The 24,129-nt window shown below is 40.1% G+C and overlaps 1 protein-coding gene across 1 annotated transcript in view; it reads left to right on the top strand.

Annotated features, from left to right (window-relative positions):
* Window positions 1-1,652: 1,652 nt before the first annotated feature.
* The window catches only part of SORCS3 (sortilin-related VPS10 domain containing receptor 3), a 160,476-nt gene continuing 137,999 nt past the window's right edge, over window positions 1,653-24,129 (top strand). The window contains exons 1-2 of the mRNA XM_008579610.1: window positions 1,653-1,671; window positions 3,262-3,380. Of these exons, the coding sequence (XP_008577832.1) occupies window positions 1,653-1,671; window positions 3,262-3,380 (138 nt within the window). The remainder of the gene's footprint in view (window positions 1,672-3,261; window positions 3,381-24,129) is intronic.

Genomic DNA, 24,129 nt, shown 5'->3' with positions numbered 1-24,129 from the left:
TCCCACCAGGCAGTGGGTACCATAGCACTTATTATCCTGTCTCTGTTTTGAGAAATAAAAGCGTTGAGGCTGCCAATATGTGAGTCCAAATAAAGACGATGAAACCCCTAAATTTTAAGTGGATTTCAAAAACTCATTTTAGCATTGCCTTCCTATGAAATTGGGCCTTTCGTTCCATGCTGGGCAGTGGCAAGCAGGGAGAGAGCCAAGAAGCAGGACAGGTTTAGCACAAGATCTCACCTGCCACAGGCCAAGCATTAGTTGAGTTTTGATATTGTTTGGAGTGGCCTTGACTGCACTTGATTCTTTTTTCAAAGTGTCCAAAATGAGAGACTGAATAGTGAATAATCAGAGGAAAATAAGCCAGTCTGTGGGGATAAGCAGGTGTCCCCCTGTGTGTACTTTTGGTTACCTGTGTGAGGAGCTTTCTGAGACCCCGGCTGGCAAGAAGGAGGCAGGTTGTTATGTCAACACTTGTGGTTTCTTTACATGCATTTACTGCAGCCTTTTGCTGTGTTTTGGTGCTTTATTCTAGGAGAAAATTATTAAGGCTGTGTGGGTCCAAGAATATTCCTTGTGGGCAGGCTCCAAATCACAGCCTGGGCTCGCTGCCTTCCCCTCTTCTCTCAGCCAGAAGAGGGAAGCCAGGCCACTCTTGGCTTTCTCTGTGAACAAAGACAAGGCAGAAGGGACATGCAGTCCTTGCAGAATGCTGGATCAGCTGGTCTTGCTCTAGGGTCAGGGAATGGGGTAAGAAGGTCTCTCTCTTCCCTGGAGAGGTAGTTCAGGGCCAAATTAGAGAGCAAAGATCAGAAATGAGTGGCTGCTGGGTCTCACCAGGACCATGGGCTTGTTTTGTTTGGCCTCACAGTGTTTGATCTACACCATATCTTAAATTTAAATTAGTTGTCAATTTTTGAAAAATCAGGAAATTTTGCATTAAAAAAATAGGAACATTTCCCTTGACTTAGAAACTCAGGAGGTCTTATGCCTGTACGTCAGTGCAGAATTGGAGCTTAGAAACATCGCCGCCTTAAAGAGGCAGTGTTTGCCATTTATCGTGGACCCCATGTTGTTCCTGAGAAATCCCCGACACTTAGACCTGTGGTGGCCTCCATTTATCATCTTATCCCAGCTCATTTTACTCTTATATATAATTTGCCTGGCTCCTGGGGCATTTGAGTTTATTAGGACAGTTGTAAAAGGCCTTCTACTTACAGAAAGATGTTTGGTCTTTGTCCCGGGGCACTCAGAATGGTCAGTGGTTTTAATGCTGGTAGGTGTCAGCTCATGCTCAGGTTTGAGAGATGGGGGAGAGGTGACAACTCTGGCTCCCAGCTTTGGCTCTGTCCAGTTTGCAATCCATCATGCACATGAACCCTAGATATAAAATGGATACAATAAAACAGATGACAAGCACATGTCCCAGGCAAGTGGCATGGGTGATGGGGAGAAGAGGAGGGACTCTGAAAGTACTTCAGAGGCAGGATTGTCAAGGCTCAGGAACCAACCGGATTGTATGGGATGCGGAAGAAAGACAAGTTTAGGGGCTTGAGCTACTGCACAGGTGATGAGACTGCTGGCAGAGAGAATGGAATCAATGTTGGACAATTTGGGTTATGCTTACCTAAGCAAATAGACTTTGCTCAAATATGCACATTGAAGAAATAGGTATGTATAGCACATAATTCATTTCCCATGAAAATATGCTTCTTTCTTAAATTCGATCATATTTATTAATTCATATGTGTAATAGCTAGCTTCATATAACACAAGAAAGCCCCTTCCTAGACAGCAGGTCCTTTTAGAATAGAAAATATCTGTCTCATTCATCCTTATATTCTAGTACCCAAATGATACCTAATACATAGTATGTGCACAAGAAATACTTGTTGAATCAATCAATCAACTAAATATAAATAGGGATAATTTAAAGAACACTTATTTTAAACTCAATTGTTATAAACTTTTTCTTCTGTAAACCTTTTGCTTTTATTTATCTCTGCTGCCTACCGTCTCCTCCACTGTAACCTCTGACACCTGTGCACACATATGCACACATACGAGGTGACAATTGCGTTAGATAGATGTTTGTAATAATGCATGTGGTTTTAGATGATAAAGATTTCTCCACTTTTAATCTTAAAGTGATCCCTACTTTTCATTTTGACCATTAGTTTTTAAGTTCTGTTAAATAAATAATAATTTTTAAGCAAATATATACAGTGGTTTCTTCCTGGAATCTCACCTGTAGTTTTTCCTTAAGGAATAAATAACCAAAGTGGTCTGTCTTTCTTTGGATGACATTGTAGTCATTGTCAGAATGTCTTTTGGAGTCACGGATTTCCCATTTGGCTATAGCTGCTGCCATTATTTGGGTTGCTTGAGAAGAGGAGAGGATGCAGCTTTTGAGATCTTTAGAGGATTTTACACAACGTCATACAAGTTTTAAAAAATTTGTATAAGTAAAACTGAATGCATTCTTGTGAAAATAACAAAGGTGTATGTAACATAAAAAGCAAAGGCCCCGCTCCAGTTCTGTCTTCCTCCTTAAGTCTATTTCTTTCACAAAAAGTAATTATAGCTAATTTTTATGTGTATCCCTTAAAATGTTTTCTGTACAGTTATGGCACAAACCTATATATTTATAAAGACAAGCATTTTTTAAAACATAAATTCGTTCATACTATACATACCAAATAATTTTTAAAGGTTGCAGAACAGGGCATTTTGGAGAAATCGCCATGTTGATGCATATGTACTTACCTAATTCTTTTAATTGCAGTGTAATACTCTATCATATGTACGTATCTTAGTTTATTTAAATGTTCCTTAATTCATAAATATTTAGCCTGATTCTAATTTGTCATTGCTATGAACGATGCCACAATGAATATCTTTGCCCTTGCCTCTTTGTGAAAATATGTCTTTCTCTAAAAATAATTCCTCGAATTAGAATTGCTGGTGTAAAATATGTGCATTTAAAATTCTGATTGATATTTCAAATTTGTTCTTCCAAAAAGCTCTACCAATTTACTCTTTCACCAGTAGTATATGAGATTAACTCTTTCCCCCACTCCCTTGTCTAAACTAGATATTACTACTTTGGGTAACTATTACAAATTTTTTGGACAAGAAAGTGAAATCTCATTGTTATAAATTATGTCACTGGTCCTCATGCAGTAGAGCTTTGTGTGCTCATGAGAGCTGTGCCTGCCATCTACCCTTGGGTCTAAGTGTCACTCTGCCCTCCTGTTTCAGATGCTCACTACCTTACCTGCAGGATCCAGGAATGTGCTGAGACAACTCGTAGTGGGCCCTTTGCCCGCTCCATTGACACCAGTTCCCTGGTGGTCCAGGATGAATATATCTTCATTCAGGTGAGTACAAAATGTGCAGCCAGCTGGACAGGGAGGATGTGCATGTGAAATTGGCTGCTTGCTCGGGAAATGAGGACAGCTTGTCAGAGGCTGTGAAGGAGTGCAAATGGGATACTGTACCGCCTTAGCTTTGGGGACCCAGTCCCCTGGGGAGATCCCAGACTCCTGCTGAAAGATAAAGCAGTTTTAGGGGTCAGCCTCCTTTATAGGGGATCTTAGCGGCCCACTTTGGTTGGATTGCCCTTTTATTATACCAGAACTGTCTTGAAATGACTAGGTCTTGGGTTGATGGTTGAGATTACTTAAAGTCAAATCTCTAAAGGGATTTGACTTAAAGTAATTTATCAAAGCCACATTCTATACCTGTCCAAAGTGATTTATCTAACTTGGGAATGAGAATCCCCAATAAAATAAGCATCTGTAAGACTTTCTTTCTGAAAATGTCTACAGCTCACTAAATTTTCCCCTCCCTTTTTGGTGCTGACTATCTCCTTCAATGTCCAAGTCCCAAATCCTTTACTCCCAGCACTCTGATGCTTAGAGAAAACGAGGTGAAACTCACAGTTTTAGGCAGGCAAGGAAAGTCTTCTTTTAGATTTTGAGTTTTGTGACTCTCTCATGTGCTGGAAAGAGGTACAAAATAGAGCAAAAATGAGTGGAAACAAAAGGTGATGTTCCACCAAGTGACTGACGTGTGTGTGTGTGTGTGTGCATGTGTGTGTGTGCACGCATGTGCGTGTGGGTGAAACTAAACTTGGCATTTGATGCAACTCTGCCTTTCTACCCTTCCACTCTCAGTTGTTTTGCAAACTTTCCCACAGGAAACTTGAACTTTGAAACCTCCCTGAGTGTGCTCAGCGCTAAGCACCTGAGTGACCTTCTCCCCCTGACCCCTGATCTTTCATAACAGGTCAATCCCATCTCCTCTGTGAAGCTTTCTGTGAACTTAAGCTCAGGCAGCCTGCCCTGCTCCCAACCTTTGCAGGTCTATACCATTCGTCTACCATACTTGCTATTAGGAGTCATTATTTTTTAACCTGAAATGATTTACCTCCTTTCCAAATTGCATTTTACGCACTCTGAGGGTAGGGACAATATCACACATTTTACCCCTCCCCCATGGCCCTAACAAGATGTCTGTGCACATCAGGGGTACTCAGCGAATACTTGTTGTATTGATAGATTGTGGGTTTGGCAATTACTTCTTTCTACAATGTAGTTGCATGGGTTTTTGATGTCTAGTAAAATACAGGCAAAGTAGCCAGACACTCAAAAATCATCTTGAAAGAGGGAGTGAAAGAGAGTTTCTGTGGCATGAAAAATCCCTATTTCTTAGCTTGTTTCAAAGTCAGAATCTCAGGATTGTCTTCCTAAGTCTTTGACAGGCCAATGTCACTCTCATTCTCTTACTCACAAACATTTATTGAGCACATGCAATGTACAGTGTACAGTCCTAGTCACTGCTCCTGGTGTGCCCTAGGTGTCTACACTTGGCCTGCTTCTGTTTGCACCCAGAGCTCACTGTCTGAGCAGTCTCACCTCTGTGTTCTGATGACACTCAAGTCTACCATGTTCTGTGTACCTGTATATCTAATAGCCATCTTAACATCCCAACGTGGATGTTCCATGGGTAAAACAAAACCAACGTGCCCCCTTGACCCTGACATAATTGGCGGCACTACCCTCCATCAGGTCACTCCAGGTAGAAACCTGAAAGTCACTCTGTATCACCCCATTAAATGAATCCACAGCCTCTGCTAATATCACTCTTAGTTATTGCTCAAAGGTTTCCTTTCATTCCATTCCCATTGTTATGGTTCCCATTTAAGACTATCATCTCTTTCTACTTAGTTTTTTTAAAATAGAAGCTCAGGGATGATTTATGAGTTTACCAATCTGATTGCCCTTTCCTTAATGTTAATGCTATGTATAATGATGAACATGGCAGAATTGTTTCTGGGAAACATGACTTACAGGTAAAAATGTTCAGATTTATTTTCTCTTTTTTTTCCTTGTGTTGCATAAAGCTTTCTGTAACTCTGCAGGCAAATATCCAAATTTAAAAAAAATTATTCTAAAAAATTTTTTGTATATTCTTTAAAGCTAACAGAAGCCACTTTTAAATCAATACCAGTTTTTATTTTGTTTGAAAGAGATATGAATTTCCATTATTCGGTAAAGTATTATTCATTGCTCAGTGTATGCGAGCCCCCCTGTTCTAGGTGTTGTGTTAGTGAACACAACAAAGTTCCTGCTGTAGTGGTGCTTAATTCTAGTAGAAGACAGGAAAAACAATATATATATATATGTATGATATATACATTCACATATACATAGACATGAAAAGCTGTGAGGTGTAGTCGTTAAGAACCTGAAATTTAGTGCCTGACGGCCACCACTTTTTCAGGCCATGGTCCGCCACACTAAACTGTGTGATCTCCACTTGTACCTCATTTGACTCAACTGTAAAAAGATGATAGTTGCAGTACCTACTTCTTGGGTTGCTGGAAGAATCACATTTGTTAATGATATCTGTGAAATACTAAAGTAATGTCTGAAAACAGTGTTAGGTAAATATTTGCTCTCTATCTTTCTATCTGTCCTCTACTATCATCTATTTATCTATATCTGATATATCAGATGATAAAAAGTGCTATGGATAAAAATAAACCAGTGACTGTGAATAATGGGGGTATAAAGGTATTGTTATTTTATTCTGGATGACCTGAGAAGGCCTCATTGAGTAGTGGACCAGGAAGAGGGTGACAGAAGACAGTTCAGTCAGCAGGGAACGTAGAGCCAGGTGTGGCAGGCCCTCGCCCCCTTGAGCCCCCTATGGAGATGCGGGGTGGACAGGTAGAGATTTGAGCCCAAGTTCAGGAGCTAGGGTGGTGGGGAGGTTGGGTATATAAATTGGAAGGTTGTCAGCATATTGATGGTATTTTTAAGGCACAAAATCAAAGTCACTAAGGGAGTAAGTATATAGACAGAAAAGAGAAAAAAGTCCCAAGACTGGGCCCCAGGGCACTACAATATTTAGAATTCGGGGAGATGAGAAGGGACCAGCAAATGAGACATAGACAAAGAGTTCAGAGATAAGGTCAGGAAATTCGTAGGGGGCTAGATCCCACAGGGCCTTGAAGGCTGTCTTAAGGATTTTACTTTTTACAATCAGTGAGATGGGAAGCAGTGGATTAATAATGCCTGAAATAATGCAAAAGATCAAAAAATGTGAGAAAACATTGAATTTCATTAATCATCATATAAACACAGATTAAATGCTATTATTAGCTAAGACTGAAGTGAAATAAAAGAATACCAGTGGGTTGCAGGTAAACAAGCACATGTAGTGCAGGTACAGATGTAAATCCATTGGCCATCAGTATCTAACTAGTCCTTTCCTTCTCACAGGTGAGTTCGGCCATTTGCACTGATATTACAGATAAGTCTTAGTTCTGACAGCATACGCTCAGTGTTTAGTTATGATTACTTCTTTTTTTAATCTCTCATTACATGATCTGTTTACTTTCTTTTGCATTTGATAATATTTAGTACTTGTATTTTTTTTCTAACTGCTTAGCTTTATGAATATGAGTTTATACAGATAAGTCTTAGTTCTGACAGCATACGCTTAGTGTTTAGTTATGATTACTTCTTTTTTTAATCTCTCATTACATGATCTGTTTACTTTCTTTTGCGTTTGATAATATTTAGTACTTGTATTTTTTTTCTAACTGCTTAGCTTTATGAATATGAGTTTATATATTGAATGAATCTTCTATTTTAGGGCAATATTCATTGTTTAAGTCTTGCAAGCAATTATAAAATTAGTATATTTCCATGCATTTCTATTTCCTCCTCTCTTAAATTATTACAAATCCTAATTTTTATTGATTTTATTATTTTCTAGCATTTGCCTTACTATTTTAAAATATAATTCCATTAGACTTAAATATTTTACCAAGTACTGCTAAAGAAAGGTGAAAAAAAAAAGTGTGCATGTATGACCTCCTACCCCATCCCCTCTTTCCAATCCCAGTTTTGTTTAGCTATGTCATTTAGAGCATGTGGATCATGGTTTGCACCACCACTCCTGCCTTTATTTTGATCTTTGTTTTGTAGGTAGATGTATTTGACTGTCCCCACCAGTCCTTTTGCTTAGCTTTCCCATTTATCTCTTGACTTTCTGAAGTTTGTCCTTTAGTAATGTCTTCAAGAAAGGCTAATTTTTGAATGTTGAAAATATGTTTGTCTATTCCCTTTATGCTTTGATATTATTTCTCAGAGTATAAAATATGTGTCGATCTCTTTTCATGAGTACTTTGCTCCATTAACTTCCTGAATCTCACTGTGTCAGGCCAGTTTGAGAAGTTCCTTTTTTAGGTGACTTCTTTTATTTTTTTTTAAACCTTTGATAACTAAAGTCTTTTTTTCTTTATACTTGAATATCAGTTACTTATTAGCGTATGCTTTGTGTCTGGTAAGACTGTGTTAATTCTTTCCCCCTGAAATATGAGTCTCTTTCATTCAATAGATTCAATTTCTCCTTTATTTTTAATATCTCAGAAGATTCTGTGACTTATATCTTGAAATATATATTTTATTTCAGTTCAGTTGTTTTGGGTTTTTCTTCCTCTAGGGTGTGTACAGTAGACAGGAAAGACAAGAGAGCCATATTTCCTCCCTCCTCCAGTCCTTTTTAACTCCCTGAGCAAAATGACATAAAAACAGTCTTACTTACATTATCTGTGAATGGGTATTTAGCAGTGTCCAGGCTCCTCCTTTGTTGCCTTCTTCTGCTGCTTTTGTTTAACTTCTTTTATGAGCTTTGCCAGCTTATATTCTCTCTCTCTCTCTTTCTTTTTGTCTCAACATATCTTCCCTGAGCTCTTACATTTCTTTTTTTTTTATTATTTTTATTTTGTCAATATACAATGTAGTTGATTATTGTGTCCCATCACCGAAACCTCCCTCAGCTCTTACATTTCTGCATTTAGCTCTCCTCTTACAGAGGTGATCTCCTTATTATACAGGTTATTTTTAATCACAGCAGTGTAGTCACAATTTTATTTGCCCCATGGAAGCACATTTTGTTCAACGTCTGCAGTTTGTGCTTCTTGACCATTTCCCTCTTTTATTTCCCTGTATTATTTTATCATTCCTGTGCTGTTTTCTTTTATCTTTATGTTTTTAACTATTACTTATTTTTTTAATGATATGAGCTCTTCCTGGATGGACTATTTGAGACGTTCATTTTGGTGATAAATCAGGTCTATGGTCCAGCTTAACAAGAACCCTCCTTGTTCCTCAGTGAAGTTCCATGACTGAAGATCTTTTTTTTTTTCTGTGAATGGCTTCTTCTCATAAGGCAGAACCACCTGGAACACAATATACATGGCTTCCTTTCCACATGTATAAGGGTACTTCCAAAAATTTGTGGAAAAATAGAATTAAAAGATACTATGGGGCCGAGCCCGTGGCGCACTCGGGAGAGTGCAGCGCTGGGAGCACGGTAGCACTCCCACCGCGAGTTTGGATCCTATATAGGGATGACCGGTGCACTCACAGCGCTCACTGGCTGAGCGCTAAAATATGTCATTAATGTTTTTTATATTGATGGCATGTTAAACTGATAATATTTTGGATTGGGCTAAATAAAATATGCTTTTAAAAATTTTTAAAAAAAGATAATATGAATCTTTTCATGAACTTTTTGAAGTACTGTCATAGCATGTTCCATCGTTAGATTTTCATTAATTACCTACAGTTTGCATTTTTCTTTCAAATTTTCCTTGTTGCTCCACAGTGATTTATGAGAGAAAAAGGGAGAAGCACACTCATTACTAGGCTATTTAAAGTCATTTACAAATCCTTATCCTGTATTTTCTGAAATGTTTCAGTAGCTTGCTAACTGATTTTCTTGCTCCCACATCAGCACCTCCCCTCGATCCATTCACAGAACTACTCATTTATTTAAAATAAAAATCACTGTTTCGGCCTTCAGTGGCTACTTATCATCAATACGGTGAAATCCAGTTTACTTAACATTGTCTACAGGGACCTCCACACTCTGGATCTTACCTGCTTCATCAGCATCATGTGAATTCCTTACCTATTACTGATCCCTATATACCTTCCTTGTTTTATTTTACCCTTTAATACACACAAACCTTTTAGTCTCCATGAACACACTGTGCCTTTTCTGCCTATCTTGTATGTTTTTTTTTTTTTCATCTTGCTTGAAATGCCTCTTTACCAGACACACTCATTCTTTAAAATTCATCTTGTATGTTTTTTTTTTTTCATCTTGCTTGAAATGCCTCTTTACCAGACACACTCATTCTTTAAAATTCAGTGTAGGCAGCATCTCCTACAGGAAGCCTTCCCTGATGTCCTCAACTGGACATCAGGGGAGGCTTCTAACCAAGTTGCAGCACTGATTAGTAATCCATCTGTATCATGTCTCCCCAGACAGGTCTGTAAACTCTAAGAGAAACACGACTATGTCTTATTCATCAATATTTCTCCACACTTAACCTAATGACTAGTACTCAATAAACATTTGTTGAACTGAACTGAGAAGATAAGACACTGTCCTTATTCTCAGGAAATGTAGTTAGTTATCTTTTTGAAGCCAAGGAATCTTGTTCCCACAGCTAACAACACAAGAAAACTTGGGGTAATTGGCAATTGCTCTCTGCATAAGAAATGACCGTATGTAGAATGTCTCTGCGTTTTTATGAAACTGCTGTCCAGGAATTACCCAATATGTTCTTTGGTGTCCTTTTATATTCATTAATTTAAATATATTAAAATGTATTCATCCCAGTGGGGAACACAGACAGCTAAACAATTATAATGTAGTGTGATGAGAGCTCTATTAGTAGAAAGCACATGTTGCTATAGGAGAAAGGAGGAAATGCTCTGCACCCTGCCCTGGGAGGAGGGTCAGGATGAACTTCCAGGAAGGCAGGAAACAGGGGAAGGGGAAAGGGTGCTGAACACAGAGGGCAGGGCAAGGGCAACGTTAAGGAAGGGAGAGAACGCGATGCGATGCACAGTTGTAGTTGTGGGAGGGAGCGGAATAGTAAGAAAATAAGTTTGAAAATTCTCCTGGAGAAGTAAACTTTTTCTATTTTCTTTAATTAAATCTAGAAAATTTTGTGTTCCTCTCTTTATACTTGGTAGGAAGCTCAGAACTGGTCATTTTTGTGTCAGTTTTAGCAACTTTTCTGCATTCAGATTTATTGTTATTCTTCCTATCTGCTTTCTCCTCCACCACTGGTCATTTGTCATTACCTGGCTGCTTTCTTTCACTTATTTTGTGTTTATTTTATGTTTGCATATATGTTTCAGATTATTGGAAGCCATCTCTAATAATTTTCTGAAATTGGTATGAGTTTTTAATCTTTTTTGGGGGGTATGAGGTTTGAAAATTGAATGGAGATCAGGACAGCCTTTATGGAGAAGGTAAGATTTGTATTGCAGTGATCAATATCTGCTTCTAGAGCGGGAAACTAGCAAGATTTCTCACTCCATTCATTGAAATAAAGCTGCCTCGGAAGGCTTTGTCAAAGCCGAAAACCCACAGACCAACAGACCCACAGACCAGTAGCTTCTCCAGGGTTTAAACCCACAGATTACATCTGAGCACCATTTCAGGGCATCGGGGTAGGTAGTATTCTGCCTGCTGTGCCTACCAGTCTACCAAAGGAGAAGAAGCTGTAGACAGCAAGGCTTGAGTCCAGCTCAACAGTGACATCTCCAGGAAATATCACCAAGACAGAGCTGGACCCTGACCATTCTATTTTCCTCTAAAGGATGCTCACTGCTCCTCAGTAGTTTGGCTTTTAAAGGGAAGCCTTGTAGAGGCAGATTATTTTCTGTAATTCTTATAATTTGAGCAGCTAAATAACAAGATGATGGGGATAAGGGTTTAGTTTTTCATGACTTTAAGGGATTTATCAATCTAAATTTTCTAACCTTTTCAAGTATTGATATCTTACATTTGATTTTAGTGCTAACAGACATACAACTTTGAGGGGGAAAAACTCACAAATAAAGGAGACCAGTCTACCCCTTCAGCCTTTCCCACTCTTATGTGCTGCTCTAATGTGTTTCTTGGTGGTTTTATATTAGGTCTCAGGAAATTTATCTCAGGAGCTACTAAAAACTGGGGGAGGATACTGTGAAGGGTGGGATTAGCACCCCCTTAAACAGAGCAATTTTGCTTTTTTTTTTTTTTTGCTGTGATATTGGGTTTCTTAATACGTTTTCATTTGACAAAAGAATTCTGCTGCTAAGAAATGTTTGAAAACCACTGACTTTTTGTAGCACTGCTGGATCCATAGATCAAAGATCAGTCTTTTTCATGTGTGGATAACTGAACCACTAGAAATGCAGGTGAAATCCAGGCCCATGCCTTTCCTATGCATATTAATAAATGTGATGCACATATTCAATGCATAAGCGTCTACCAATGACTGATTTGTTATCTACAAATGTACAGATATGCATTTGAGATGCAGTTTAAATAATCAAACATGGAATACATTTACACGTACATGTAATTGCACTCATAATAAAAGGGTATGACACTGACATATCCTCAAATATCTAAAATACAGGAGGAAAAAAAAAACCCAGATACATAATTAAGATACAGATAAATTACTCTAGAGGTGGGGAGAAAGCAGAAAATTTGAAGGAGGGATGGTCATCCCGACTCTGCCAAACTTTGTCCATGGGCTCGCTGATATCTCTGTTGCCTTAGCACAGAACCAAAGTTTTCCTTAACTGTGTTAAGTGACCCTTATATTGCCCTGGGAGATGACACATAGCAACTTGGACACTCAGGAGAAAGAGATGGTTTATAGGAGCTGAGCACAGGGAAAGGGCAGGAACCCTAAAAACACACTTGGCCGCCTGAGCCTGGGGGAGTTTGTACAGATTGGGGTCAGGAAGAGAGAGGGGCTCCCCAAACCTGTAGCATTTGGCACCTCTCATGCAAACCCCAAACAGCTGCTCACTCCCTGAGCCTTTGCAAAAATGTCAACCAGATAAGTAACACTGTGAAGATCCATCTACTATGGACTCTCTGTAGATGTAGTCAAGAGAGAAGTCTCTTCTACAACAAGAATTTGGGGTGGCGGGGAAGCAATAACATGTATCAGAGTGGTTCAAGGATAATTTCAGTACTACAGGGAAGCCAGTCAGTAGCTTGGGTACAAGCTGCTCCTAGTTTTTAAGGGTTTTGTGTATAAACATAGAAAAATAGTACTGTTATAAAGTTTTGGAAGTTGTTCCAGAAGTACTAGCAATTAATAAGAACTAGTAGCCAATTAAGAGAAATTTGTTGAGACCCTAGAAGTGCGCCAAGTGCAATGGAATATGGCAGAGGTAGAAGACATGGCCCATGCTCTCAGGCAGTTCATCATTCAAGTAGCTGGTGGTCTGATGTAGGGAAAGGAGCCCTGAATTTAAAGACCTAGATTGTAGTCAGGGAGCTGCCTCCTACCAGCCAGGGAACACTGGACAAGTCACCGAGATTCCCAGAGCACTAATTTCCTCATCTCTGTAGAACAGAATCATGCTGCTTTCCCTGCCTAAATTGGAAGGTGGTTGTGAGGATCAAGGGAGATAATAATGGCTTTGAAATGCTTTGAAAACTGTAAAGCCCTACAAAATGCAAGAATCAAACGACTAATCCATATGCAAAAAATCAGCCTCACTATTTTGTGTGTGCACGTCCTCTTTTAAGGATTTTTATAAGCCTATCACATAAAAGATTATTAAATCTTTTCCCCAAATTCATTTTTAATTATTCTTGGATTCAATTAATGTATCGACATATGTACATGATAAAACCCTCCTGTGTAGCTTCCATAGTGCTGATTATCAAAGAAACCAACTTCTAATGATATACATGGGACTGTAGATATTCTGGGGGTTAATTATCTTTCAGGTCTCTCATTGCATCTTGGTCCCCAGCTCACCTGGGTTTTGATACTCCGCTACTCCACTTAAGATCCTGCTTTATGCATCATCGTGGGAGATAGAAGAGCCTCTATGGCATGGCTACTTTATCCCTAATAAATTATTATCTTCTTGAAAGAAAAAAGCCCTGAGGCAAAAATTAATAGAGTGTAATTATTCAAAGAAGAACTATTTGGTGATATTTTAAATGATGTTAATTTGGTCTTAATGGGAAAGATTTTGAATGTTAAATAAATAGCAATTTCATCATTAGGGACACATTTACAACACAGTAGTTTGAAGGAAAATGAAAGAGTTGCAGAGACAATCTTCCAAAGAAATCCAATAAAGACATCTTCAGGTGGTGAATATTCTTGAAGCACTTTCAGAATTTTAAGTGAAAGTGTTTTCCTCAGCCAGCACTAATGAAGGTTCTTTTAATATCATGTAGCTGGGATGTGTCTCCTATACATGTAATGATTTTAGTGGCTGTTGTAAAAGTTGCTGTTAGCATTTGAAATTCTTCCATGAATAAACACAAATTAGTGATCCAATTGTGAAATAATGATATTTAGTTGACCTTTGTGTCGAACATCTCATGTGCTCCATTTCACATCTTTCCTGCTCACATTTGCTCCAGCAACTAGCTGTGCACAGAGGTGGTGGGCTGTCCCCTTGCCTCACTGCACTGCGGATCCCTTGCTTTCTGTTCTGGGCCGATTGCTCCCCAAGTGGGATGCCACCATGAGCCCCCTTAGCCATTCTGCTGCAGATGCAAATCTTGTAGGTGCCAAGCCCCTCTGGGACAGCTCAAGCAGCAGGAGTCAGAAGCTAGTGGACGAGTCCTCTTCCTGTGCCAGGTGGACTGTTCTGCATCTCGTTCTATATGAGTTTTCACAGGACCCCTGGTGGGATGGAGCCCAGTTGCTCACAATGGTAACCAGTTTGGTAACATAGACTGAGAGGGCTTTCTCTTCCTTCCTGTTTCCTGCTTCCTAGTTCTGCCACTCCTGCTGCCAGATAACTCCCCCCAAAACTAAAACAAAAACAAAAAACTCCCTACATACAAACCTGTCTCAGGCTCTACTTTTGGGGGGAACCCAACCCGAGAGAACTTTGAAAGACTTCAAATATTTGTTGAGTCCCTGCTTTGTATCCAGCACTGTAGGCGAGTGACCTGTGCAAGAAAAGTAGAAGGCATTGTCTTCATCCCCGTGAAATGGCCAAACCTCCGGTCCCATCTCTCTTGTCCTCTTGGGGCTTGGCTCTGTTGATAATCCTCCTTTCTCCTATATCTTGAGCTTACTCATTCCTATTTTAGACTTTCCATCACTTATTTTTTAATATCTACCATCCTTAAGTAACAAAACAAAACTTTCTTTGAACCCCACACTCCTCTCTAAATGTCCCATCTTCCATTCACGACCAGATTTCTTGAGTGCTGTCCATATTCATTATCTCATTTCTCGTTTCCCTCTCTCCATAACCCATTTGAAACGGACTTCTGCCTCTGCCACTCCACTGAAATTGCTTTTGGCAAGTTCATCAGCAATATGTTTGAATTATATCCAGATGACGCCTTTCAATAATTAACTCATTTGACCTGTCCGCAGCATTTCATCTCTCGATGCTCCTCTCATGAAGTACTCTCCTGCTGTCGCTTCCTTGATGACCTGCAGTCCAAGCTCACCTCCTGCACAGGTGCCTCTTCCTCTGCCCACCCTTTACACATGGGTTTTTCTCAGCGCTCTTTTCATTTTCCTTTTCTCCGCCTACCTCCTGCCCTCTCTGAGTAATCTCCTATCCACTCTTGCAGTGTCAATTAGCACCCAAATCCTCTCAGAATAATGCAGAGACAGGGAGGCTCCAGGGAGGGGCCTTTATTTATAGGATGTCCATCAATCCTTTAAGCATGGCAATCTCCTCACTCCATTCAGAGCTTGACTGTGCATGCCCTTAATATGTTATTAAGACTTGTTTCTTCCCAAGAGATATAATGAGGCTCCACTGGAAGTTGCAATACCTGTTGCTTGCTAGGCCAGCATAGCAGGGGATGTTTTCCTTTAATCTCACAGAATGGTTCTGTAATTTGTTTTGTATTATATTTACCTTTCTACTAGTAGATGAATGGGATATGTCTAGCTCAGGGGTATTAAATTGTTTTCATTTTGTATATCACCTCTGAGTAATTGGTAATAGCTGCATAGAAGGCTGTGCTGTTGTGGTTCAGTAGGAAAGCTGCTATTGATAGTTCATAGTGTCTCAAAGGCATGAAAGGAAGAGTGGTTATAGGTGTGCTGTGCAATGTATTTAACAGCAAGGGCAGCACTCGGAGTGTTTAATTATCCAGGAGCCTCAGGTGGTTAGAGGCAGCCTGTGAGTTCTGGTCAGGATGGCGGATGTGCCGTCCAGGGGACCACACGCATTTCTATAATCAGTTTAAAGGAGTGAGATCAGCTGCACAATTTTCAGTCTCTTCCACTATTTGGAAATCTGTAATTTCCTACTTCCAAATCAGTGATTCTTCAGAATGTTCTTTCCACCTAGGCACACCACCAATTTTGCCCACCAATCAACAAACTGAGAGAATTATTGTCATAGTAAGAAAAGGACCTCATATTTATTTGGTAGCAAATTTAACTCCAGCATGTGTGCGTTTTATTTTATTTAATAAAACTTTTATCTTCACAGAATATTGATTTGGTAGATATCATCGTCTTTATTTTTTTCCATGGAGGGAACCAAATTTCAGTGAAGTTTAGAGAATCACTCTTGGTTGTGTCACTCAGGAAATGGCAGGGTCAAGGATGTAACCTCAGGCTGTCTGGGATCATGAAGGATGATCAAAGAGGACAATGATCAATTTCTCATTTCATTTTTCTTAGTGCTGAATAGGTGGTGCTCCCAGAAACTTTTCCAGATGATTGTAAAAGCAAAGTAGGCAGGTGTTGCTCCAGTGTTGGTGGATGCTGGGGTCAGGAAAGCCTCACCCCACTCCTTATTCAGTGGGCTCTTTGTCAGAATCTGTTCCAATGTTGTTTCATATCAGAAACTTTCTGCATCATTAACCAAAGAAAGGCTTAATGAGATTCAGTGCAATGTAGTCAGGCTGCACCTCTGAGCATCGTCCCTCAGATACACTTAGAGGATTTACTCAGATGCTGATCCTGGGGGTGCCCAGTGGGGACCGAGTGGCTGCACTGTTGGTCATTGTTACCATCCTCATCTCTGTTCTTCCCCAGTCCCTCCCCCACTGTACTTGTACCTCTGCCAGGCAATATCGAATTCCCATGATGTGTTTCTGGCTGGATGGTTAGAGGGGTGGTGGCTTCTTCTGAGTTCCATTCCAGGACTCAGAGTGGCCGAGTCTTCCCATTCCCCTTCCCTGCCAAGTCCCAGCAAGACCTCAGTGCCCACTCTGCTAAGCCCAGCTCCCAGGAAAATCCGTTTTCTGGGGCCTTATCCTATTAAAGATAATTATATTGCTGTAAAAACAACAGTGCTGATAATGAAGGCAGTTGTGCTGTTGACTGAGAAGTAGACAATTAAGCCCAGTTCTCTACTCATTACCATTCTAACTAGGATATATATCTATTAATTTCAGAGTTTCAGCTTTAAAAAATTGTAATTGCTCTGGCTTTACCTCCATAAGTAGCTAATAGGGTAAACAACATTTTGCATTTCTGCAAGCAGCTTTTAAGAATCTTATTCTGAAACCCTTCATGGTCAACCAGAATAAAGCTTCTTGGGCCTATTATTTCCTTAGTTGATGACCTTTCTGTCATAGGTTCTCTTTAAGACAGAAGTATGGATTGAGTGATTGAGTCATTCATTCACTCATTTAACAATCATTAATTGAGCACTTAATATGCTCCTGGTACTGTTCTAAATGAAGAGCATGTGATGGTAAACAAGACGAGCACAGTGGTTGTCCTTGTGTTCAGTCTTATAAGGAGATCTGTCTCCTCTCTATTTGGTCTGACACTCTCCGTGAGTGATGCTCAAATGCATTTTAGAAAACGCTAGGGCTCTGCGAGACTGACTTCTTCCTGGAGTGAGTGAGATCCATGAGGCATGACATGATCAGGTTGACACTCTCCGTGAGCGATGCTCAAATGCATTTTAGAAAACGCTAGGCTCTGCGAGACTGACTTCTTCCTGGAGTGAGTGAGATCCATGAGGCATGACATGATCAGGCAAGATTCCCTGGAGAAAACAGGGCTCAAGCTAGTTCTCAAAGCAGAGAATTTACTTGACAGGTCCACCTCTAGGACGTGCCAATGCTCCAAGGAAAAGAGACCCTTCAGTGGCAGGAGACAGTGTGCCACGGGATGGGATCGCAGGTGAGGGGGCAGCATTCCTAGAGTTAGGTCTCACCAGGATTAGGACGTGCCAATGCTCCAAGGAAAAGAGACCCTTCAGTGGCAGGAGACACTGTGCCACGGGATGGGATCGCAGGTGAGGGGGCAGCATTCCTAGAGTTAGGTCTCACCAGGAACTCACTCTGTGATCTTGGGCCATCACCTTTCTTCTGGGACCTGTTTCCTTATTGCAAAGAGAAAGGAATGTGTTGAAGAAAGACTTTCAAAACTTTTGTGGTTGTTGCTGTTCTTAATGGTGGTAACTGCTTGTCAGACTCAAGTGTTGAAGGAATTCCAATACATGAAACAGATACGGGTGGAAGGGATCTAGTTTAAAGAGGGTGAGGGGCTATATGAACTCCCTGCCCTCCCACCCCCTGCCTCTTCTTCATCCCTTTGTGGACCCGAGGCATTTCAGTTGAACTTAAGAATTTCACAGAAGCCAGTTTGGAAAGCAACAGGCTGTATGACTCCAGGAGTTCTCTCCAAACTAAAATTCCACACGTCTGCTCACGGTCCTGGCCACTCAGTTCAGTCAGTCATGGGAAAGGGACTGTTATTCAAAGTATTTCCTCAACTTATTTCTCCATTGTTAGAATCCAAGAAAGATATGTGGGATGTGGCTAATTCCTCAAGGGAGTTGCCGAATCTTTCCTTTCATCCTTTGTATCACTTACATCTTCTGAGGGCATCATATGGAGATAATGCAGTAAAAAAGAAATAAAAAGCAAACAAGTAAATAAGAAAGTTATCATTCCTGGTGATCGTGCTGTATGCAAGAAATGAACATGTAAATGAGGAAAACACCGTTCCTGCCGTAGGAGGGTTTATAGTCCAGTGAGGGAGAGAGAGGGTACCCAAGCAAAGCCATAAGTAAGAACAGTAAGTACATATCGTGATAAATCTTTGAGGAAACAAACATTACTCGTACTGTGAGAGACGGTAATAGGAAGGAGGGCGCTCCATTTATTTACTTATTCAGCAGTCCCTCTGTTGAATACTTTGGAGTTACTGCTGTCCACAAAGTGTGGAGATTTTATAGTGAACGAGAAGGCTGTATGACTCCAGGAGTTCTCTCCAAACTAAAATTCCACACGTCTGCTCACCATCCTGGCCACTCAGTTCAGTCAGTCATGGGAAAGGGACTGTTATTCAAAGTATTTCCTCAACTTATTTCTCCAATGTTAGAATCCAAGAAAGATATGTGGGATGTGGCTAATTCCTCAAGGGAGTTGCTGAATCTTTCCTTTCATCCTTTGTATCACTTACATCTACTGAGGGCATCATATGGAGATAATGCAGTAAAAAAGAAATAAAAAGCAAACAAGTAAATAAGAAAGTTATGATTCCTGGTGATCGTGCTGTATGCAAGAAATGAACATGTAAATGAGGAAAACACCGTTCCTGCCGTAGGAGGGTTTATAGTCCAGTGAGGGAGAGAGAGGGTACCCAAACAAAGCCATAAGTAAGAACAGTAAGTACATATCGTGATAAATCTTTGAGGAAACAGACATTACTCGTACTGTGAGAGACGGTAATAGGAAGGAGGGCGCTCCATTTATTCACTTATTCAGCAGTCCTTCTGTTGAATACTTTGGAGTTACTGCTGTCCACAAAGTGTGGAGATTTTATAGTGAACGAGACAGACAGCTGTCCTCTTCTCGTGGGAGCTTATGATTTGGATGAATTCTCATCTCTGATAGGAGGCAAAAATAAAATAATGTAAAACATAATTAAAATAAAATAGAAGCACAGAGATGTTAAACCATTTTTCTAAGGTCATACAGCCAGTAAGCAGTGGAGTGGAGATTTTGAGGTAGGCAGTTTGGCACCAGAGCCTTCTTTCTTTACCACTGCCCGGTTCTACTCCTTAAATGAGAAAATCACTACAACCTACACTTTTTTATTTGCCGAGACAAATTGGGTCAGGAAGTGTGTAAGGGACAGTAAATAAGTACACACAGCATTAACACAAAGTAGCTGCTAAAACATGTTTCTCAAGTTATTGAAAGAAACTGGCAGTGTAGAATGTTAAGATATTGCTGTTGAAGAAGACTTTCATGCTGAGGAAACCTGGACCCAGGAAGGGATGCAGGTCGCAGAAGTGACATTTTTGAGTCTCTACTTTGTGTCAGCCACATGTTGGGCCTCATGTTGTGCGTGTGTCCTGTTTTAAGATCAGACTGAGATCTGGAAGCACTTAAATGCTTTTCCCAGAGACACATCATAGCTGCTAGGGGCAGAGGAAGTTCGGAATCCATGCCTACGCTTGGTTCCAAGGCTCTTTGTTAATTTTCACAATCAAGAAGTAAATAGGTAACCCAAAAGGTGCACAAAGATACAACTCCTGGTAACCTAGCTGTAACTGTTGGGCATTTTCTTAAGGAAAAACTTTGTTTCTGATATGAACCACTTCTGCAAAGATAGACAAACCAATAAATAAAATTATAATAAGATTATTGAGCAGTGTAGTATAGACGTTTTGTTAAAGATGTCAAATAGAAATGAAGCAGAGTGTTTACGTCATGCAACACACAGCAAAAAAAAAAAAAAAAAAAAAATTGTTAATGAACTCTGTATACATCTATTTCTTTTCATCCCCCAGAAGTATCTCTCTGGAACCAACAACTAGTGACTCACCTTCCTGGCTCTCTGGTCCCATAAGCTCTTCAGCTTTACTAATGATCTTTTGCTTTCTTCAAGATCCGCCCACACCTTATCCCCATCTTTTCTCTCTGTCTCTCTCTTATGTAGAATGGTTCAGCCTTGTCCTGGTTTCTCTAGGCTTCTGTCTTCAAATCCATCATTGCGCTCGGCAAAGGAAACGTCCTTCAGGGTTGAGAACCCACTGTCTTCCTAAGGGGGTGGGAGTATCCATCACACCTGTTTATATATTTCATGTTTCACAGTATGTGTGTGCCTGCATGCCTGCATATATGTGTAAGCATGTCACACTGTGGAGAGTGACCTACGACAGCGGTTACACTTACAGTCTCTGGAGTCAAACAAACACGAGTTTAAATTCTGGTTCAGCCTTCCATTAGCCGTGTGAATTTGCCATCTCATGTCATAGTTGTCTCATCTGTGAAAAGTTTTTATTGTAATTGCACAAAGATCATGAGAATAAGTTGAGTGAACTATTGTGGTTCTGAGGAAGGGATTTTATTACACTTGGCCTTCTCTCTGCTCAGGGTACCATGCATTACACTGTCTGGTATTGTCATGTGTACATTTTATACACTAATCTTGCTTTCCCAAAGAGATGGTGAACTCCCGCAGGTCATAGCCCCATGGCTCCCACAGTACCTGACACAGCCTCAGCACAAAAGTGCTGAATAAGTTCTTGCTGATTGATAAATGTAGCACATAGTGGAATTGGGGCCAGTATCTATAATGAGATGTTTAAACATGATTAATGTTCAAGGGATGATGTAAATTTGGCCAGACCTTTAATTAACACGTGAATTTGTCAGGGGGTGGGAAAGAACGTCCTGTAATCTGCTTCCCTGTTTCCCATAGGAAAGCAGGCTCTGTTGCAGGCCTTGGTTTTCCGTGTTGTGGTGCTATAACCGCTCAAAGGACTATTTGATGTAAAATTACTACTTACTTGCAAAAATTCATGCAATTATCTCTCCTTCATATTTTTGATCCTGACTTGGGAAATGCAGATTTTAGAAGCCGAGGAAAGTGAAAAAATGCTTGGGGTTACAAGTCAGAAGTTCTGAGGTTAGCTTTAAGCCCCATCTATTAGTAACAAGGTGACCTAAAGTGGTCTATCTGGGCCTCAGGCCCTTTAATTCTAAAATGAGGATGTAATTAGACCTCCCTTGCAGGGTTGTGTTCAGTTCAGATGAGGTTCAGATCAGATGAGATTCAGTACAGTAATGAAAACTAATAACATAGAGCACTCTACAGATATTAGTGTTATGACATGGGTGCCTGGGCCTAAGGGAAGATGAAAGATGAATAAGAACTTCATCAACCCTCAAATGTTTTACAGTATGGCAAGAGACCCAAGATATGCCCACTTCCCTGTAATTCTGCACAACTACCTGGGAATCAAAAGAAGATAAGATGAATTCCAGCTGGGAAACTGAGGGGTGTGGGTCAGGGAGATTTAAGTAAGGAGGTAGATTTTGACACAAGCCACTGTGAAATTCATTGATGCTGGAGCCTTCTAGTGATCTGGGTCAGGATGAGTCCCTCCAGACAACTTTTCCTAAACTAGCCATTCTTTAGAAAGCCTCTGGAGTAGACACATTAGGCTCATTCAGGGCTGCACTGTGTAGTGAACATTGTCAGGGTTTAGAGATACAAGTTCACATCCAGCTTCTGCCACTGTGGAGCTGAGTGCCTTATGCATATCAGTTAACTTCAGAAAAACAGGCTGCATGTGCCTCCTCCAGAGGAGCACTGTGCATGAGAGCAGACAGTGCATATAAGGTGGTGAGCACAAGGCCCCTCCAACAATGATACTTGTGCTGATGGAGGACAGGAGAGGCATGGCACAGGAAGAATGAAGGGGAAGCTCCAAGAAGTAGCAGTTGGCATTTCACAAATATTCATGGCTCTCTTGGGAAGGTGGCAGTGTTGTCTGAGAAACAGCTTGACAGATGGTTTAAATCCATCTACTGCTGTCCCGAAATTCATTCATGAGGCATGCAAATCCCATGTTGGCGAAACTTTGCTGTCATATGTAGCAGCCCACATGTATCTCCCAGCTGTTTGGAAATCCCATGTCCCAAAGAAGCATCCCTATATCCCTACTTCTCTAGAAAATTAATGCTTCTGTTTGCCTTGACCTTTCAGGATATTTAAAGTATCATGAACATATCAATAAAAATAATTATCCTCTAAACAGCTATATGTACCTGCCATTCGTTCCATGTGGGCTGAAGACACTTCTGTTCCAAAGACGTGCCTGTCCATCATCTGCTTCTCTTTCTCATTCCTTATTGCCTCTGGCCCTTCATCTGTGCATAGCGATAGCCTCACTGACAAAGTTGAGTACTCCACACAATTGATAGACTCGTCATATCTGGATCATCAGCTTGATTTATCAGTGAAGACACTTCAAAAACGGGTTGTTAGGTACATGCCACAAGTCTATCCTAACATCCTAACCATCATATTTTAGGGCACTTTTCTTGTTACATGAAAACATTTTATTATCTTATCTCATTTACTCGTAAGAATCTTGTAAGAGAAGAATAAACATTATTAGCTCCTTTTTTTAAATAGAAAAACAACCCCCAGTCTCCAAGAAATTAGTTACCATGCCTAATATTGCATGTCTAATAAATGGCTGAGCTGAAAATAAAATTACAGATGCTACAGATACCAGGACCTTCTACCCTTTTTTTCTTTTCTCCTCTCCCACTGTTTTGTTTTAATTTTCTGAAGTTCTGGAATACCGTAGAAAAGACAGGCTAGTGTCTAGCTTGGAAATATTTCAGTCAAATAATCTACCTCATAATGCCCATCTATAAATAGGAAACAAACAGTGTATGTAGTACATCAAGTTGAATAGAAAACTTATATGAGCATTAGAAGACTAAGTAAGATAGACCTCTTGTAATGTCTTCTTTAACTCCCTCTTAGGTCCATTTTTCCCAAAACTATATTAGTCAACAGTCCACAAGAAACAGAACTGTTTTAGAGAGTGGAAGGGAACATCAAGTTGAATAGAAAACTTATATGAGCATTAGAAGACTAAGTAAGATAGACCTCTTATAATGTCTTCTTTAACTCCCTCTTAGGTCCATTTTCCCCAAAACTATATTAGTCAACAGTCCACAAGAAACAGAACTGTTTTAGAGAGTGGAAGGGAAGAGGTGTTTTGATAGGAAGTTTTAACATTTTTCCTCTGGGATTTCATGGGTAGTGCCTTTTTTGCATGTGGAGCTCTGGCATATTTATCTATAACACTGAAAATAGTCTAAGTGTTAGCTATTAATACATTATTAGGAGTGTTCATGTGCTCCCAAATTTTGGACTCCAGGATGACTTTCTAATCCATATATCTTTTAATTAATTTATTTATTTGATTGTTTGTTTATTTGGTGGCTGGCCAGGACGGGGATCCAAACCTGTGACCTTGGTGTTATGAGACTATTCTCTAACCAGTTTAGCTAAGCAGCCAGCCCCATATCTGTCTTTTTTTTTAAAAAAAATTCTTTACCAATCTTTGCTTTTTCACTCAAAAAAAGAAAAAAAAAATAGAGGAAAGGCAAAGAACCTCCATTTGAAGGGTCGGGTGGGCAATCCAAGAACCTCCTCCCCTCCCTCAAAGTTATGAAAGCTGGAACACAGAGATGATGCTTGCATTATTAATTATCAAATCTATAGCACAAAACACTTAGGCTTTTTGGTCTCCATATGTAGTGTCCTCTAGGGAGTCATCCTGGCTGAGG

This window comes from Galeopterus variegatus, unplaced genomic scaffold (assembly GCF_000696425.1).
Source record: "Galeopterus variegatus unplaced genomic scaffold, G_variegatus-3.0.2 Scaffold1922, whole genome shotgun sequence".
NCBI lineage: Eukaryota > Metazoa > Chordata > Mammalia > Dermoptera > Cynocephalidae > Galeopterus > Galeopterus variegatus.
This window is presented reverse-complemented; position numbering and strand designations above follow the sequence as displayed.